Source organism: Catharus ustulatus, chromosome 5 (genome assembly GCF_009819885.2).
Source record: "Catharus ustulatus isolate bCatUst1 chromosome 5, bCatUst1.pri.v2, whole genome shotgun sequence".
NCBI classification, from domain to species: domain Eukaryota; kingdom Metazoa; phylum Chordata; class Aves; order Passeriformes; family Turdidae; genus Catharus; species Catharus ustulatus.
Genome location: NC_046225.1, coordinates 35,934,455 through 35,955,308, shown reverse-complemented (window position 1 = coordinate 35,955,308; position 20,854 = coordinate 35,934,455). Strand labels below are relative to the sequence as shown.

General features: G+C 38.0%; 1 protein-coding gene across 7 annotated transcripts in view; it reads right to left on the bottom strand.

Moving 5' to 3' along the window:
* Positions 1-20,516, bottom strand: part of PALLD (palladin, cytoskeletal associated protein) — a 202,126-nt gene extending 181,610 nt beyond the window's left edge. For 5 of the 7 annotated variants that reach the window (XM_033060250.1, XM_033060254.2, XM_033060255.1 and 2 more), the window contains exons 1-2: positions 20,338-20,516; positions 13,663-14,709 (exon numbers count right to left, since the gene is read on the bottom strand). In XM_033060250.1, the coding sequence (XP_032916141.1) occupies positions 13,663-14,708 (1,046 nt within the window). In that variant the 5' untranslated portion in view covers position 14,709; positions 20,338-20,516. Of the gene's footprint in view, positions 1-13,662; positions 14,710-17,592; positions 17,733-19,331; positions 19,364-20,337 lie in introns of those variants that run through there. The other 2 variants (XM_033060253.1, XM_033060251.2) reach the window with 2 other exon arrangements.
* Positions 20,517-20,854: the final 338 nt, after the last annotated feature.

Here is a 20,854-nt window from a genome sequence, read left to right as displayed (position 1 = left end):
TGCTCCCAGTAACCTCAGCTTCATCACTTATGAGCAGGAGGTAAGATTTTTGATGACAGCAGTGGGAGTCCTAAAAGAGATGTCAAAACCAGATTGTACTAGCAAAGAAAAAGTTCCAGTAAAGGCTGTGCCTGAGGCCTCTCTCTACCATTCCTAAGTAGTGGCTGTTTCTTAGTTCTTTCTTTTCATTTGTATGCAGTGTAGTTTTCTTGAACTGCCAATTCACATAATGCCTTAGTCATATATGGGAAGAGCCACGCACAGGGTCTGTGGTTCCTCATATCTCACACTGTCAGACATTTGCATTCCAAGAATCTTCATTAGCTGTGTGGAGAGCCTTTCTAAGGAATCAGGAGTTGCTTATTTCATCTTTGACATTCCTTATCTAATGAAGCTATTGCATGGATAAGCACAGATAGCTGCCAAAACTGCAGCTACAGTGTTGCCAGCCACCATTATGCAAATTTCAGTAAATATTAAAAGCAGACATTTCACTTTGAATTGCAGTAAGACGGATAAATTGTTCTAATCTACATACATTGGTATTAGCCCTACAATTCTTGAGGCAGCAAAAGGCAATCTATTTACAGAACAAGGGCTTTGCCTTCAGCTTGTTTCTCAAAAGTCCTGTGGACTGGAAAAGCAAACTTAAGAAGTAAACTGGGTATAAACAGAACTTTCACTTAACTGAGGACTTCTGTTTCTAGACTACTATGCTTTTGTTTGTCCCATGCTTCTTGCAGCTGTATAAACCCTACTACAACACTGAGTCAGGCTTCAGGTTGTAATAATCCCTACTGCAAATGTTAAGATCAGTAAGATTAATTTTTTAATTAAAAAAAAAGAAAAAAAAGAAAAGAAAAAGAAACATACTTAGGTCTACTGAGATTACTGCAATTGCTAGTTTCATTGATGGTGGAAGGTGGGGGAATCTGGCAAGGCTCTATACAAAACAGAGTCAAGAACAGATCTATCAGGAAATGTGTTTCAGTTGGAAAACTGAATTCAAGTTCATAGGAGATTCATAACATGTACTATAAAAATTGCCTAAACATGGGCCTTTCCCAAAAAACAGAAGTGAATTTAGTTTTCACAAAGATTAAGCTAAATTCTCTTAGTCTCACTTGAAAATGGGGTCTAGATTGAATAGTCCAGTAGTCTAGATTGAATAATTTGTTCTAAGAGCAATGAGCTCACATTCTCTGTGATATTAAAAAGAGTTCATAGTTAGCAATAGGTGCCCATCAGTTGTACTGTAAATGAGAGATGGTTTCTATTACATTTTCCCTTGGCCACCTGAAAAGCACTTTATCAAATAAAAGGAGATAAAGAGACGCTGTTCATATATTATACAAACTGCTTATAAAGCACTGAAATGCTCACGTGAAAGGTTGCATAACTGTGAAGTAAGCTATTTTTATAATGTTAATATATGCATGAATTGCAAGCACATAATATTAATAACATGAAACAATGAATCACTGATTTGAAGCGGGATGTTAGCATTAGACTAAAAGAAACATAACAGATATGTCTTCATAACAAATTTATTGCTGAAAAATTTTAGTCTCCTGAAATCTATCCTAAATCTAATCCTAAATCTCCTAGTCTCTGTTTTGACCTGCAAAAAAAGAACTCCAGTACTTTAGGAGTTATTCTACCTGTTAATTACCTCTAATCCCCAGGCATTTTAACTTATTTCCCTTTCCCACAGGAAGTCATATCTATTCAAGTTCACACTACTCCCAGTCTTAAGCTTTGTACTCATCTATGCTGAGTAGTATCACACCAACTGCTAGCACACTACTTGAAGGCAATAAGGTTCTTGGAGACAGGACAATAACACTTGGAACATGCAGTAATTCAGTACGTCAGATGAGATACTTCTGTACAAGTATTTGGCCCTTCTGCAACTTTACCTTTGTAAATACAGGTGAAATTTTCTATTTGAATTATTCCTCTTGATTTATTTAATAAAATAGTGTGTCTTCTCCACCCAGATTACTTACTTATTTAAGAAGTATGCCCATTTCCTGATTTATAGAAAGATACAATACGGATATTGGTTCAAGTTTTCAATCCTTAAACAAGTCCCTCACTGTTTCAGTTGTTGGCAATTTTTTCTATACCTACTGATGAGTTCCCCTTTTGTAAGTCACTTCAGATAGAGGCAAAGAAGTAGAAATTAAGTAAATTTCTTAAATTAATAAATGTGAAAAATTTTCTTGAAGACAAAAGCTAAGAAACACTTAAATCTCCAAGAGGACAGTATCTTAGTAAAGATTTATTCTGCACAAAGCTAAGCTTTCTACCCAAAGTTTGTTCATTCTGATATCTTAAAGGAAATTTTATCTTCTCATTGTATAACTACATAATTTTTGAATATCCTAAAGTATAAAAATCCCAAATAATCTTTTAATTTTCACCTTTTTTCTAAAGCATGTGGAATGTGAAAACTCATGACAACATAAAATGTCTACTTGATGCCCTTCTCCCAACAACCAGCTCAAAATGTGAGCAAAATCGTACAAGGTATAAAACCCTCCACAGTTAACTCCTTAAGATTCCTGTCTTCTTTATATATTTATGCTCAGGGAAGGAAATATGGATACTATGAGAAGGACTTGAACTCGGATGATTGTCATAGGCCCCTTCCAACTCAGGATATTCTATGATTCTGTGACTTGTTTACTTTCCTATATTACAGGGAATAGAAGGGCAAGGGAATTTCTTTTACTCCTTCCTTTACATTGAATGGACTGGAAAGGCAAGTTTTTTTACTAGTAGAGCAGAGAAGTCCTATTTGTTCAATTTCATTATCCATATCGTTAAAGGTAGCTTTTACATTGCCAAGAATGCCTTTACAGAGCTTATTTCAGGCATGACAGTTTTTTATTAGAAAGAATTTTTAAAGCATCAAGTTTCAGAATTATACTTGTATTTACTTAATTTATATTTATAAAGCAATATCTTGTGTTTCAAAAAGTTATGTCCTGTTTAAATAACATTAATAAACTGCTATAATTGCCCTTAAGAAGTTTAACCCAAGATGTGGTACTGCCTTTAGGTAAATGAGCAAACACATCAAAGTGTATTAAGCATGATATTTTAAATGGGATTTGGGATAGCATTTCATACCTGTTGAACATTGATAAGTAATAATGCCAGAATTACAGTAATTTCACGATTATAAGCCACACCTGATTATAAGGCGCACTTCGGGTTCGGACGAAAATTTTAGTCAAAATGGTGCTGCTTATAATCATGAAATTACTGTACTTACTCCAAACACTTCTCTGTGAAAAGTCTCACTACTTTTTTCTTCTCTTCCAGTACAAGTAAAATAGGCCTAAATCATTCCTGCCTCTATTCTATTTAGCCTCTACATTTAGTTTTAATTTTCACAGATCACTTTCAATTAGTCCGTGACAAGCAGATTGCTGATGTATTTCCTCACTGTCACACTTCTTGGCTGTTGATGCTTTTGCACAATACTGGAAAGGCCAAGAGACTCCATATATCAGATTTATACAAATAAATTCTGAAACATGAAGTAAAAGCAGCCTCTTGGAATTCTGCCTCTGTCACTGTTTCAGCACCACTTTTGTGGGAAATATGTATTTTAAAACTACTTCAATTAAACTGTTTTTAAACTAAATATGTTTAAACATGGACAAAGCTTGTGTAGTGAAAGAGCTTTCTGAAGACATGTGGTGCCACATTATTTCAAAGTTCATCCAAGTCTCATCCAATTCCTATGTAAATACAAGGCAAAAGTCCTTCATGTGCTTTTCACTATATAGATAGCAGCATAATTTTTATTACAGTAATTTCACTACCATAAGGCACACTGGATTATAAGGTGCACTTCTGGGTGTCGGCAAATTTCCAAACTTTTGCCAATATATAAGGCGCACCGGACTATAAGGTGCATTTTTTTTTGCAGTGAGGATCAGCCCCCAGCTGATCCCAGCTCCCCCCACACGGTTGCTGGCCGAGGCCTCGCCTCCACCCAGCAGCCGCTGGCCCGCCTGTAGCCGGCAGCCCCGGCCCCGCCTGTACTCGGCAGCCATGGGCCCCCAAGCCTGCCTGCACCCGGCAGAAGCGGCCCCGCCTCCACCTGGCAGCCACAGCCCCACGGCCCCGCCTCCACCTGGAAGCCGTGGTCCTGCTGGCTTCCCCTGCGGCTCACACTTCCGGGTTGGCAAATTTCCGAACTTTGTCCATATATAAGGCGCATCGGACTATAAGGTGCACTTCCGGGTTTGGGCCAAAATTTTAGTCAAAAGGGTGTGCCTTATAGTCATGAAATTACTGCACTTTAAAGCTTTTCATGTTAGCCATCAAGTGTTTTGATAACATATTCATTTACAGTAATTTCACGAATACAAGCCGCACCATTTTGACTAAAATTTTGCTCCCACACTGGAAATGCGGCTAACACTCAGGAGCGGCTAATATGTGAATAATTTTCTGACATTTACAACCCCAGAAGTGCCAGCCAGGGTGCCGAGCCGAGCACCTGCCAGTAAAAAGCTGGCATTTCGCGATTGCTACAAATTGTTACTCTGTTGCGCCGTGGGTGGAGCCTGGCTCCCTGCAGGCAGCACGGGGGGTGGGGAGAGAGGCGGGAGAGCTCTCTCCTTCCCTCCTCTGCCGCAGCCCGGGGGAGAGACGGGGGGGCCCCGTGCCGCCATCCCCGCGGCCCGTGGGGTAAGCAGGGGGCTCCTGTCCCCACCTGCCGTGGTAGGAGGAGGCAGGCTCCATCCCCACCCGCCGCCGCGGGAGCGGGGGTGCTCCGTCCCTGCCTGCCACCATGGGGCAGCGCCGGGCCAGGGCGAGCGAGCCCAGAGGCGGCGGTTGGCCCTGAGCGGCCCCGCCGAGCGGCAGCGCCGGGTTGGGCCACCTGGCCCCATTGGCAGCCCCGAGCGGGCCGAGCCTGCACAGCCCGAGTCGAGCCAGTAAACACCCTGCCCTGCCACAATTCTGTTAGTAATTGGCAACTTCGTTGCACACGGGTCCTCTCTGCGAACGACAGAGCGGCTTATACTCAGGTGCGGCTTATTTATGGACAAAGAACGAAATGTTTGCCAACACCCAGAGATGCGGTTTATAGTCTCTGCGGCTTGTATTCGTGAAATTACTGTAATCTTTGCGTCTTTTTATAAATACTAGTCTGTATGTTATTTATTTTGAGATCATTAGGAAGGAATTTTAGATCTGCATTGCTTTACTGAGAGGCAGAAAAAGAAGAGTAAAAGAATAGAGAAGTGAACTGAGATTTTTTAAAGTTTCAGTAATGCAATCAGAAAAGCTAAAGCAGAGACACTGGCATTCACAAATAGGGAAAAATAAAGTACCTGAGCTGGATTTCTCTTCCTAATTTCAATTTAAGGGAGCAATTTTAGTTCCAATAACTATCCCTTTGTTTTTACAACTGCCTCTTGCAGCACTCGTCTTCATGTACCTAGTAGGTTTTATACTTCCAATTTTCAGGATTAAAAAAAACGCACACAAAACCCCCCCAAAAAAAAGTATGAAACTTTCAAACCCCAAAATTGGTAAGAGCTATTTCCACATTCATGAAAAATGACAGCTCCAAAGAAAGAGAGCCTGGTGATGCACAGGGCCTATATAACAAAGATGAGGAAATGCTTACATCATGTAGTCAAAACTATTCTAGAGAAACAATAAATAAATAAAATGTAAGAATAATCCCAGTGTCCAGAACCTACAGATCCTCCTTGGGGCTTTTAGAAAACCCATCAAATAAAGGTGGCCCATAGGCCACCTTTCCCCATAGGTCACCTTCCCAACCACATCCACACATTCTTTTAGATCCTTGAATATTCACCTTGTAACATCAGTGAATTGTTCTGCTTGTTTTCGAGCAATTTGTTTATTTTATAGGACCTATATAAATTATCCTGTTATCACAATCTGAACTTTATAAAGATCATTTCACATAGGAAAGAGCCACGCTTTTCAGATACTTCTTTTAAATACTGTACTCTATGGTGTTAGACAGGCAAACAAGGAAAAAAAACCCCACCCTTTCAAACAAAACATTTGGTTATCATTACTGTGGGTTAACTTCAGGAGGAAATTGAACCCCAAATAAGCCACTCCCCTTTCCCCTGCCCCTTCTGGTGAGGGAGGGACAAAAGCAGAGCCAATGGATTGAGATAACAATTTAGTGAAAGATGTTTTTTTTAACATTTAAAGAGAATCCAAAATTCTCAAAATCTTTTATAGCAGACCTAAGGAGGAGAAGGGGGTAGAAGGCTGGGAGAAATCCTCCTCTCTTTCTTCTATAGGCTGGGTATGATTGTTAATGAATACCCAGAGGTATCAGACAAGACCAGGCCAGGTGAACAACACTGAATATACATCCCTAATGACGCTCATTGCCCTTGACATTACTATTTCATAAACCTATATCATGCAAGACATCAACAAAGCAATCCTAATCCCTCTCCTTTATTTGAAAAACATCTTCACCAACAGTGCATATGGGTACATACACTGGTTTAGGTACCACACTCTCATGAAGAAACCGAGAAAGGTGGTAACCAGTTATTCCTGCAGAATAATAACCTGGCTGCACCCACACAGCACCAAGCTTTGCCCCCTCTCTGCAACCAGACAATCATTTATGACAGGAGTCTCCCAAATGCTGTTCATAAGGAGCACCATGGTAAATTTTTCCAAGTGGTTCTAAGGTCAAAGAACTATTACTTACAAGATAAGAAGACTGACTCACTACTAGTGCTGCTCAGACAGCCCACACTGTTTTTTAAAGCAGGTGAGTATGTGACCTAGACAGGCCTTAACTCCACTGTATGTTTTTCCTAGATGCAGAAAATCCTGAGGGTGTGGACTCTTATTGCCACAAAATGAATGGAGAATGAAAAAGGAAGTATCTGAAAGGTGCACAGTATCTACCTAATACCTGCAGGCCACAAATCCCTACAGTAGCTTTACCATTTGTGCTGGACTTTAACCCCTCGATTCCCCAACAAAGCCCACTAGTCCTGAGCATTGTCCTATGAAAAGCAAAATTAAAGAGCAGTTTCACAAGTCACTGAGGTAACCTTCAACACTATATTCCAAATCTTCTCTGAAAGAAAATTCAAACTCCAGGGATGCCTGGAGATGGGCAGGCCTTACCTGAAAATCAGGAAAAGCAAACAAACAAAAGACACAAGAATGGCATGGAATGGTCCAATAAAAAAAGAGTAAATGAGAAGGGAAGAAAGACAAAAAGAATAATGAGGTCAACTGCAAATAGCTATTATTTTGACTTGTAAATGAAGAAAAAAGCCCAACAAAAGTAAAGAAGACACTATTGATAAAGAGAAAGAAAAAAAAATTATTATGACAGAAAAATATTGAGAATGCTGACGTATAATTTTCATATTGATACATATTTCATGTTCATTTGAGTGTAAATAAAATACTAAATGACAGCTTATTACTGCTGAGAAGATTTCTTAAATTAGTGTACTGCCAGATTAAAATGGCTAATAACATTTTTCTGTTTAATCTCAGCAATAAGCATGCTGTTAACACTTTCACATGGTTGTCAGTGCTCCCTCCATACACAGAGACATCCAGACCTGCAAACAGAACATTTTTGACCCAAGGAACTCCTTAGGTACAAGAATATTCTTCCATGCTTAACAAGCACTCTATTTGCAAAAGGCTAGTAAAAGAAGACAGATTAGCAGGATTCTACCCTGAAAAGATTAATAGATGACTATGGGAGATTTCTACATAAGAGTATGTTTATTGGGAAAACATTTTAACAGAAAAAAACTATGGGAATAATATAGGAAAAATGTTTCTATTTGTGAACAGTTTGACAACTAACTTCATGAATTACCACCCTTAGGAAATAAATGCAAGATATTCTGGAGACATTATTTACAAAAGGTTGCATAATAAGAAAACCACTATTTCTTGTTGCACTCTTCTAAATATTGATAAATAATTATAACAACATTGAAATAATGGAGCAGAAACACTTGCATAAATTGTGGAAGTATTTTAGACCAATTCTTACTGCAAAATATCACATTTTGGGAATCAGGTAACAATCACCTCAAAGCTCAATACAAGTCTTAATTTTTTATTACATAAGGATAATATATATAGCTGTTACTGACTTTACAGTCACAAGAGTCTTCTCCTCCCTCACAGAATACATCCTAATTTTTTTTTATCTTTTATGAATTATTTCTGAAATAACTGTAGCTAACACAATGCTTGTAAATCTACTAAACTCGGTTTTGAAGACACATTAGACATTTCATTGTTCAGAAGAAAATTTTGGTCTTGGATAAGCAAACAAGAATGGAATTAGCAAATACTTTAAACAAGTTAATCATAAAATATCTTCACTAAAGTTTCCATCTTGAATACCACAAGTATGTATATAAGCAAATGAAAATATTTGAAAAGCAGGACCTACACCATCTAATTCTAAAATAGTTAAGATTCTACAAATAAAAATGTAACACAAGAATTTTGAAGATGACTATTAAAGAGTTTCTACAAGAAAGCAAGGAACACACTCATTAAACAGGTTTTGTTTTTAACTAAGGACATCTAGATTGGTCAAGTATGTCCCATTATCACACATACATAAATAACTATTCATATTTGATAAAAATAAGTAGTACTCATGCCTTGCCATTATAGAATTAGTAGAACATCTCTATTTCCTATTTCCTACCAAAGCACTGGTGTTTCACTACGATTACAAAATTTATCTCATAAGAGGTTTCAATAAACAAAATTAAATTCTATCTCCAAACCACAGATTTTTCTACCTCAAATCAAGTCCAGCAAAGAAGCAGAAACTACATCTGTGACACCTCTTACATTTCCAAGACAAAACTACCAAGTGCTGTATATGTAGTTTGACAGGACTGTTGTCCTGTACACCTGGGTTTTTGCACAGCTGTGTAGGTTTTTGTTAAGCATGACTTAATCTGATGTTCAGGTTTCTTTGTAACTGTGCCTGATGGGAGGACTATGGTGGTGACATAGTTTATTGCATGTTTTTATTCTTCACAACCGTTGAAGACTGTAAAACTGGGTATGATTTGGAAGCTGTAGAAGTCAGCATAATTTGATTTTATTATAAATTTAAGTGTTGTACGTTGCACTTGTTTCTGTATTTTCCAAAAACAGTTCTGCGTTACATACAAGTAATGCTTCTAGGTGGGATTTTGGGTATTTGTTGCAGTCAAACCTAGACAAACAGCACTTATGAGAAGAAAAGGATTATAATGAAAGCAAATTTTTTCCTTAAAGCAAAGAAACCCTGTTCTTGTCATGTAGTATTTGGAAAGTGCCTTGTTTTTAATTTTGATTTGGATTTTTTTGGTGTCAATTTGTTGTAGAAAAAGGGAAAGAATATATTTTGCATAAAAAATTCAATACCTCTTGTGCTACAGAAGCTGGGTGAATATCTGCAAATATTTTAATCACAGCTTACAGCTCAGGGTAGACCTCAGAAAATACTTTAATCACGCCTTACAGCTCCAGGCAGACCTCAGAAGCAATTAAATATTCAGGTGATGAGGCAAATACTGAAGAGGTCACACCCAGCTGGGATTTGCTTTAGCTAGCTTAAGGCTAATATGAGTATTAAAACACTGCATTGCTGATGCACTTTGAAGGACAGTTACTGACTGATAAAATGGTTTTGAGAGTAACAGAAGTTTTGTTTCAACTTATATTTGACATGTTTTAGACCTTCTTTAGAGGGCAGATATCCTAGAACTTTTCAAATCATTCTGTCCTTCCTAGGTCTTAGGCTGGAATCTGGGTTTCTCAGAAATGTAAGAAGTCTTCTGATCAGTGACAAAATATTCATTGTAAAAAATCTGATTTTCTGCTAGGAGAACTAGTAAGTTGGACATTGAACTTTTAAAAGAAATTTAATGATTCTTGAAATGTAACTGATTATTTTGCTTTGGATTTCAACACTAAGATTCTAGTTGTAAGTTTTTAAGTCAAAATAGACTTTTTTCCTATTTGTAGAACAAAGCTACTTTGGTCCATTTTTGTCACTCAAACTACAACACTTACTGTTTTACTTTCAGCTGTGTATGGCTATGAACATCTAAGGAACTTAAATTTTAAGAGGCTTTCTTAGACAAATAACCTTAAAATATACACCTTGTCCTTAGAGTACATCTGATGATTTCTTTAATTATTCTAAGATTCTGCAACATTGTTATTTATCCTCCTAAGAAAAGTAGCAGATAAAGAAGGATTCTAGCTCAACTTTGCATAGGCTGAGGACTTTGAAAGTTTAGCTATGAAAAGGGAAGAAAGCCAGTTATAAAGATTACTTGGATCCAGGATAAAATGTGAGGGAGGCATAGAAAAGTAGTAACATGCTAAAAAATCAGAAAAGCCTGTGTAGATTCTTTTGAAGGCCTTTTGCTCTGGTGTCAATTGGACGTCTTCATAGTTACCAGTGCTTGATTCTGCTTAAATATCAGCTGTATTCATTATTATGCTGGCCAACTTTTTGAGTGCCTGGCAAAATAAGAACTTCAGGAGTTTCTTGTCACCATTAAACTATTGTTACTTCCTTATGACTTTAGGAAATGTGGCTTCTGCTTTTCTTCCCAGCTGAGGCATAGAAAAACCAAACAAAAAAACCCCACAAAAATCCTAACTGCTTTCTACTTTAATCATTCTTATCACACAGAGTTCCAAAACCAGCCTTTGCAGTGCCTTTGTTATTGAAACTGGGTTTTCTGGTAAAAATCAGAAGAGCTGAACCTTAGTTTCTACAGATTTTATTGCAATATGCAAATGTACAGACTATGGCAACCCTGGCTCATGCCCTTGTCTGCATCTCCTGTTCAGCAGATTTTGCATGTGTCAAATGGCTCGCTCTTATACTTGTCACATCAGGTAACTGTTCAGCTTGTTCCATTGCCCTTTTTTTGTCAATGCAATACAATATTTTCCTAATATACATTTCTACCTTCTACCTATTCAGAAATCTTCACAAAAAGTTTAGTATCTTTTGCACTTTTTTTTTTTTTTTTCTGGCCAGTTTCTTCAGAAAACTGTAAATATTTTGAATTCATATGATTATGGTCCAAAGATTGTTTTCCTCGTAAGTTACAAACCAGAAATCCAGTCTAAAGAAATAATTGTCTAAGTAAAGTGCTTTAGAAAATGGGATTATTTTCATTACCAAGAATGGTAAACTATTATTGTATCATTGATGTTTTGCTTTATTTTTAAACCATATAAAACTCTCATTACAGAAAATATTTCTGAAAGTAGCACAGACATTCTTCATTTGTGCTGCAATATGTGGGTGGTTTTAAACAGGCTTGGCTTTTTCCACTGCAGCAAATCAACTGGATATATATCTAGGATGTACCATAGAACTCCTTTTCTTATCCAGAAAGAAGGACAGTGATATGCCTAGATGATACTATTAAACTGTTTAGAAGCTCCCAGTAATGCTACTATAGATAAAAATCCACTACTATATTTTTCAGCACGCTTTCTCATCTGGAAAGAAACTCCTCCTTTCCCCAAGACTCAGACTTTGGAGTCTCAATAAAACATCACTCAAGTGTTTGCTGCCTCTTAACCCCTGAGCGAGCCTTGGTTTTTGCTCTCTTGGCTCTACAGCCGCGCTCACTTGAGTGCTCTATGCTGCCCATGCTGTGTGTGAGTGACCTCTTCAGCCAAGTCAGTGTCACTACAGAAAGGACATGCAAAAAAAGAAGTGCATCGATTTATGAAATGAGTAATTTTTGAGGTGCAGTTGTCATATTTTTCCTCTCTTGAAAATCCATAATGAAATAGAGACGAAGGGGGAAATTTTTTTTTCATGGAAACTTAAAAAATTAATTTTTATTAGTAACTGATATGTCTTCTTTCAGTTGCCAGGTGGAGAATTATTAATAGTTATTAAATAAAACCAATTAGAGAATGGAGCATGAAAATGTATTAATTTGACTGTCAGGGAGCTTTGCAAGAGCCTGAAAAGTTCGCATGAATCATATTTGCCACAATTCAGTAATGGCTGTATCTACAGACTGCTAGCATAGCACAATTACAGTGATTTCACAAATACAAGCCGCACCATTTTGACTTAGATTTTGCTCTCAAACCGGAAATGCAGCCAATATACAGGAGCGGCTAATATGTGAATAATTTTCTGACATTTCCACCCCCAGAAGTGGAAACCGAGGTGCCGAGTCGAGCAACTTGCCAGTAAAAGCCGGCATTTCGTGATTGTTACAAACTGTTACATTGTTGTGCCGCGGGTGGAGCCTGGCTGCCTGCAGGCAGCACGGGGGGCGGGGAGAGAGGCGGGAGAGGTCTTTCCTTCCTTCCTTCCTCTGCCGCAGCCCGGGGGAGAGACGAGGGGGGGCCCCGTGCTGCCATCCCCGCGGCCTGGGGGGAAGTCAGAGGTTACGTGCGGCCATCCCCGTGGCCTGGGGGGAAGGCAGGGGCTACGTGCTGACATCCCCGCAGCCTGTGGGGTAAGCGGGGGGCTCCTGCCCCCGCCCGCCGCGGCAGGAGCAGGCAGGCTCTGTCTCGGCCCGCCACTGCCGCAGCAGGAGCAGGGAAACTCCGTCCCCGCCCGCCACGGCAGGAGCAGGAGCGGGGAAACTCCGTCCCCGCCCGCCACGGCAGGAGCAGGAGCGGGGAAACTCCGTCCCCGCCCGCCGCCGCTGCCGTGGGAGCGGGGGGGGGCTCCGTCCCTGCCTGCCACCACAGGGCAGCGCTGGGCCGGGGTGACTGAGCCCAGTGGCAGCGGCGGCTGGCCCCCAGTGGCCCCGCCGAGCGGCAGCGCCGGGCTGGGCTACCTGGCCCCGTCAGCAGCCCCTAGCGGGCCGAGCCTGCACAGCCTTAGCTGAGCCAGTAAACCCCGCCCTGCCGCGGTTCTGTTACTAATTGGCAACTTTGTTGCACGCGGGTCCTCACTGCGAACGACAGAGTGGCTTATATTCGGGTGTGGCTTATTTATGGACAAAAAACGAAATGTTTGCCAACACCCATAGATGCGGCTTATACTCAGTGCGGCTTGTATTCGTGAATTTACTGTACGTGTGTCAAAAGGGAAATAAGACAGAAGTTACAAATTAATTTATACTGATGTGATTACTTAAAAGTATACTTGATTTTATGATAATCTACTATTATGTTAGCAAGGTTTCTCATTACTCATTTGGTCCAGTCATTAAGAGCTTCTTATTTTATGATTCTGCATGAGTTAAGATTCAGAAAAGCAGTTTATGTGGATCTTGGAGACATTCTAATTTATCACTAGTAAAGAACTGTATCATCTTCTTGAGATATGCTCTTTATGGACAGGTTGTCTCTTCTTTTGCCTGGATTAATGAAGTAACATTCACACAGAATGTTACTAGAGCAAATTCTGTTTCTAATTTTGCCATGTTTCTCTTAAATCAAGCAGAATTTAATTTCCCAAGCAAATAGAGCGAAACATTCTAGTGAAATAAAGATGTTAAAATGTGTTACTCTCTGTACTTTGAAAAACTTCATGATTGTGTGACTGCCTCTAAGCAGGTCACTGCCACTGTCATACCTGTCCTTAGGTATCTTCCACAATGGGGTGATATCTGGTGACTTGGCACTTACCTGACATCAGGGACTGGGTTGCCAGCAACTCTGCACTCCAGCAATACTTTGTTTCCTTCAGCAACTTCCTGGCTCCGGAGCTTCTGAGTGAACAGAGGTGGTGAAAGTTCATGCTCTTCCATGTTGATGAAGGGACGGCACAGGACCATTTTGCTCTCCATGATGCTCCCCCTTCCAGAATAGTGTTCTCCATTCAGATGAATTCCAGGTAATTTTTCTTCAGGTTCAGTCTCTTGATGTGGTTTGTCAAACTCCTGGTTCACTAAGGTACTTAAAGCTGGTTGTTTCTTATTAGGAGACAGGTATCCACTGTCTGGAGAAGAAGAGTCCCCATCAGGACTACGGCCTCTTGTCTTCGCTGCCTGTCTAAATATAGATGATAACTCCTCTATGAATGTGGCAGCTTTGTCACACAGCTTGTTCCTGAAAGGAGCTTCGCCCTGGGATGTTGATTCAGAGTTTGGGCTTGTCTTAGGCATAAACGGACCACCTTTCTCTGAAAATTTCAGGCTTCTGACAAAGCTAGGACTAGCAGGTAGAAAAGGTGAGGTGCTTGCTTGTCTCCTAGAAACTGTGACAAAACTATCTTCTGTCTCAGGTGCAGTGGATTGCTCATTCTGATTCCTTGGGAGAGCATGACCTGCAGCAGATGAAGTCCAACTGCTTGCTTGAGGTGTCAGTAAAGCATCTTGCTCATGTAGGCTGGTGTCCCTGAAGGAAAGGTCTTCTGAAGGGCTAGAAAGAGGGGTATTGAGATAATGAGTAAAGTCTGGTGCTGTGTTCTCATCTTCCTCCACGGAATTGGCAATGGCTTCTCGAGCTATGTCAAGGCTCTTACTTATCTCCTCCTGGGTAAGGAAGGCAGAAAGTTCATTTGAAAATTCACCATTCTGTGTGTCTGACAGGGAATCACAGAAAAAATCAGGGTAAGATGAAGCTTCTGACATATTTTCAGGATATCCCTTACTGCTTCCTCTCTCTGGAGAGTAAGTCTCCTTCAGCATTAAAGAAAGAGGCAATGCCTTCCCACAGCTTCTGTCTTGCATCCTGAAATACACAAGAAAATTTCTTAATGAGAAAAGTTATATCCCAGTTCCTACAAGCTAGACACAAAGGTGGAAGATAAACAGAACCTAATGGTGCATGACATAGCGTAAACCTTGGTTCTTATTAGAATTAGCCAGGACTGCAAATTGTCTAGGTGGAAATGGGAGCACTTAGGGTAATTTTTCTCATGAATCTTTTCTCAGAAATATGAAGACATCCTTTGTCTGTATAGCACAATCTTAATTCCACTGGATCAATAGGGAAATATGCTCTTATTTCACATCTGATTAGTTATTTCACATCAATTCTATTACACTTCATTTTTTTCTGGTTTTAGCCTTACGAAGATTTGGGAATATATTTGCTTTTCCCCATTACATTGCCTTCCAGACACTAAACCATCAAATTCTGAGAGAAGTGTTCAAGTTGAAACCGTTATATGGATACACACAAGGATATTTGGATTAGAAATTCTAAGTTATCCTTTCTGTTTAATGTTGATAATGTGTTTAATATTATTTTACTTATTGTGCTAGCATTTTCAACTTGTTACCAAGTTAGTAGCACATTCCTCAACACTGAAAATTAAATATCAAACTACCATATGCTAAAAGTAAAGCACTGAAGAAATAGATTTCACAACCTATATATCATCCTGTACAATGGAAATGTATAATGTATATTTGGTACCAGTTTCACAAAGCAGAGAAGCATTTATACCTCTCCAGGTTCCCAGCCACATCAGAATTAGGACGAGCTTTCTCTTTAAAGTCAGCAAGAAACAAGACATGAGGAAAATCACACTTTCCCCAAGGGAAGGATTGGCCTGAAAAATCTCCTTGTTGAAATGTATCTGTCTACCTGGTCACTAGAATGTAGCTGATGTGATCTGAAACGTAATTGTTTCTGCAGAAAATTTAATTAAGTTGAACATCAGTAGTTTTAATTACCTTGGAAAATTCTCTTCTAATGATAATTTCTACAAGAAAAAAAATTATATAAGATTAGAAAAAAAATTCCTGTAATTCTGTACTGATAGTAGAGAAATGGCTTGACAATCATGCGATGCACTCGGATGTATTTTACATCAGCTTGTGCAGGCTCCAATTACCTTTAGTCACTAAACCAGGGCTTACCCAGTATGTAGTCATTAAATGACTGATAGATTATTGGAATTCTTGGCTTAGCATATGCATCTCTTGATATGCCTGTTTGCCTTGCCAGCAGATTACAACTCAACACATAAAAGAGAAGTATAAGAAACCAAAGCATTTAGGATTTTATATTTGTTTTTATAGAATTCAGTGATAAGTTTATTATTTGCTGCGATTACGTCTTCCTTTCCTGTTATCTGTGTTTACAGAGCAATAAATTTAGCAACCATGCCAATCTCTTGTCAACAAAATCTAAAAAAGTATATACAGTATAAATGACTACCACATAGCAGCTTTAAAGAAAGAATCTGAGAAGCCCAGCAAACAGTTGGTCTAGAGGCTCAGCTGTTCAGGCATAAACTGGATGAATGCCAGGGAAACAAGGGTTAAACCTGCAGAGTTTCTGCCTCCTTAATCTTAGTTATTTTTAAAAACTTTTTATTCAAATGAACAAAGGTGCTATTTAGACAACATGTAAATATCCATGCTTCAAATGATATCTTTATTTAAATCTGACACACACTGGTTCCTAGCTTGTTCACATCTCAGTGACAGTTACATACCCAGATAAACTTCCCTGACTTCCAACACCAGGCTGCTCTAGTGTTTCAATGGGTTGTTTCATGGGTAGAACAATTTTACTTATTGTTAGCCACCCGACATGATGATTAAAATTAATGTATTATGAATTAGCATATTTCTTTCCAATACTCAGCTTTGTCATTAGAAAAATACAATGGCTACATATATTGTAATGTTCAAAGCCTGGTGTCTAAATTTAGGTGAATCAATCCGTGCCTGGATATTTAGATAAAGTTGGTGGATTTAAACATGCTGGTTAACTGGCAATTTCTAATGCTCTTAAGCCTTCTTGGTGAGAAGATGCCTGAAAATGCATTCTTATGTCTAGCTTTAGGGAGCTGAATGGAAGCTTCCAGGAGAAAGACTTTTCAGCCATACTGTAATACATAAACTCGCTATTCTTTTAGTGCAACTTGTAACCACAGTGAACTGGATGTGAAGTATAACTAACCCTATCAGGTAGCTTGTAAGATCATAATTAGAAATTTTGAATGCTATTTCTAGCTTCTCCAAGTTAGCCTACAATGTATTTATAACAGATTTCATCATCATTTCTAATTAGGTAACCTGCAAAGCCATATACTGTATCATTTAAAGACACAAACATAAAATACAAAGTTGCATGCAGATCAGTGTTTACCTGTACTTTCAACATTATCACATATGGACTATGGGGTCCTACTTGCATATATATTTAAAAATTGCGCCCAAATAAAACCACATTTTTTATCACACAGTTTAAATACTTACTCAAAACCCAATACAGATGCTCTAAAGAAAAATATGGTAAATATTAAATTTGAATTGTACTGGATTACAGTAATTTCAGAAAAAAATTGAGCAACAAATCAAATTAAGGTTTTGAAGAGATATATAGTAAAAGATGGAAAAACATAGAAAATTAAAGGACTCATTTCAAGAAAAATATAAACATCCTGAATTTGCAGAACCTGCCACGTAAGAAATTATTACTTAACATGACCTAAAGCCTATCTCTTCAATAGAATAGTATGAAGGATGAAACATATCTAGTAAGATTTTTTAAAACAAAAAGGGCACATAGTTTTTCTCTGAATTTTGAAATCCTGCAAAATTACTCCACAAATACAACAATTAAGTTTAGCAGAAAATATAAAACAGATCTTACAATGAGCAGGGCAATATGAAGAATTCAAGTATAATTAATAAAGTTGTTTTTCTCCTTCTCTATCTGAATTGGCTTAAAGTTGCTCCAGTTCTTCACTAAAGCTTGCTTGGTCCTTAGTCGAGAAGACTGTGGCCTGTGCGCTACATCCGTCCTCTGTGACTATGAAATTCGTACTCCACTCATCTATATTTGGTAACTGAACTCATGTTTCAGCAGACTGCCACTATCTGGAATTCCAGCAGAAGCAACGTTAGGCCTGGAAGTGGCACAAAGTTCTGTGTGCTTGCTACTCAGAAATTCAGAGAACTTCGCCATTCCCTTTCTGTACCATTTCATGGTAATAATAGATTTTTAATTTTTTTAAACTACATTCTTTTAATGATAAAGATAAAATAATTGCCTTTTTCTACTAAGACTAGTTTAAAATCAATAGCTTCCCTGTGTACTTTAAAATCTTGTAGAAGACAAAAACTTAGAATTGTTTAGGTTATAAAAGACCCTTAACATTTTTGGAGTTATGAGTAGAAATACAGCAACTTTTTGTAATACTTGATCGTTATTAATCTGTAAGCATATATTAAACTGTATAAATAAATTAACCTACTGAATTTTCACATCTCAAGTGAAATGATTCTATAATCCAAAAAGAAGTATCTCTCTCAAGAAAGATACAAAAAATCCCTGGAAAACATATGTTTTAAAAATACCCCACAGCTCTGACACATGTATTAACACTGAAACAATCAAAATACATTTTAGTTTTCTATGGAGTTGTAGAGCATAATGCATAACAGAGTAAATTCTCCCTTATTATCTCTGCTAAGGAAGTACTTTCACCTCTTTAAAGCTCTTGGGAGAGTTTAGTCCCAGGGAAAAAAATAAATCTACCCAAAACCACTTTTTCAAGCACAAAATTTCTGTTAAAACTCAGTGAAAGGAAGAAGTAAACATGAAGACTGTTCATTTAATCTACGGACTTTATCACATAGTTTCCAGAAATAAAAGCAATGTGTGGGCAACATGGTTTCTGCCAGATTGCAACCTATTGGGAGTCACATGCTTCAGAGGGGATAGAAGAAATTATAGCTCCAAAGAGATGTTACAGACCTCCCTTCTGCCAGAATCCATTATATCAGCTCTTGGATTTGAAATCATTTTGTACACTGGCATTTGCTTTTAGCTCAAGGTCTTCTAGATACTGCCTTGCATTTTTTTTTACTAAAATTTGTTCCTTGGCAACAATAGAAGTGCAGTAGGTGTACTGTTGTGAGAGAAGTGCACAAGAGACTCAGAGCTCCCTACAGGATCCAGACCATCTTTATGTACTAAGAAGTGCCAGTACCACACATTGTATTCCAGTGGTTGATAGAGCATCTTGGCATCCTCTTACAGACAATTACTGTCCCCTAATCACAGCTTGAACAGATTCACTGCTGGACTGGGAATACTTTACAATGTATACAAACCCCACTTTTGCATCTTGAGATCCTTACCATGCTATAATGAAATTAGTTAAAAGGATTTTATTTCAGGTTATTTTATAGTGATTTCATTGTGTCAAATAAGAACAGAACCATGATTCTAAAAATTTCAAGCTGAAAACTCTTCACAAAGAAGGAGCTGGTTATCCAAGAGTTAACCACTGTATGCCTAATTTTTAAGCAGTCATCCCACAAAGTAAAATCAAGGTCCTTTTTCAGGCACTCAACATCTCCACTAAATGCATAAGACTTTGCCACCTTTGAATGGTATTCAAAAATATCCTGCATATAAACAGCAACAAGCTGCCTTGGGCTATCTTCAGCATTTTCTACAGAGAGTGGGTGGATGAAATCCTGGTTCTTGCAATTGTGTGTTTAAATTTTCACATCTGGGAAGAAAATACATCTGCTTGTAGATACCTGCAGAGATATTTTAAAAGAAATTTAGCTTTTTGAATACAAATAAAGTATTGTTTTGTGTAAGTCAAGTATGCCAAATACTTTTTGTACAGCATGACAGAAACATTTGCATGACAGAAACAATGAAAGATTTGTATTCAATTAATTCCTCTTCAACTGTTAATTAAATACTCTTTATAACTTGTAAATTTAATAAGGCAAGGTTTTATACCACTCTATTAAGCCATGAATAAATTTTCCCAACATTGTTCTTCTATGATTTAGGGAATACTTATATCCTTTGATCTGTACTGAATATTTAGGAATCAAGACCTTCTATTTTCATTGCAAAAATAATGTGTATTCTCCTTTATAAAAACTGTAAAGGCAGTAAATCACTATAAACAAATGGCAAAAAGACTAAGACTTTGAAACAGTCACACATTTTGCAAGATAAACACACTTTATTATGCAGTGATGTAACAATTTAACACTTGCATATAATATTTTAAAATTAATAATATCATCAAACAAGATTACAGATATACAGCTAATATGCTCACTTAATTCCTATTGCACTATTATGGAAAATTCAGCTAATGAACAGAACTCCACGGAGATAACAGTTTTCACTACCAATAGATTTGATGGAACACAGCTGCAGTTTTCCTGAAACCTTAATAATAGTTTCTAACACTAGTCATCTCAAATCATTCCAAATCTCATGCCAAAAACCATAAAACTATTCTGGTTGTACAAATTTTCCATTCTGTCTGATGAAGATGTTACATAATGCAAAAGATTTTCATTGCTAATTGTAAAACCAAAATACAGTGGTAAGCTCTTTAATGATTAATGTACTTACCTGAGAAAGCAGAACACCTCTTTTATGGTCCTTGTTATTTTGTATCTTACTCTAAATAGCAATAGGATAAAATACAAGTAGATAGGTAATCTCTTTTCCAAGACCTGAAGTCAAACACCAGTATGCAAACTTCTAATTGAAATCTCTACGAACTGCTTCTACTTTAAGCAGCAGAGAGAGATACAACCTCCTTTACCAGTTGCCACAGAAACCTCCAGTTATTTTGAGTTACTAACAGACATGTTTTTCCACCTCTGAAAGAGCAAAAAAAATAATCTGGTTGCCTGTGCTTAAACAGACTGGGTCAATGTCTTGCTGTAGTTTGATGCCATACATAGTTTTGTTCCGTTTTCCCTCAGTATGCAAAAAACATTTAATTTTGCTTGCAAATACATAGTAAATGGATTTTTTTTTACATAGTTAGAACTAATCTCTATTTTCATAGAGTGCGTTGGAAATACCTACCTGCCATATGTATGTATGAAAGTGTCAAATGCAGCAAGTAGTGTCAATGGTA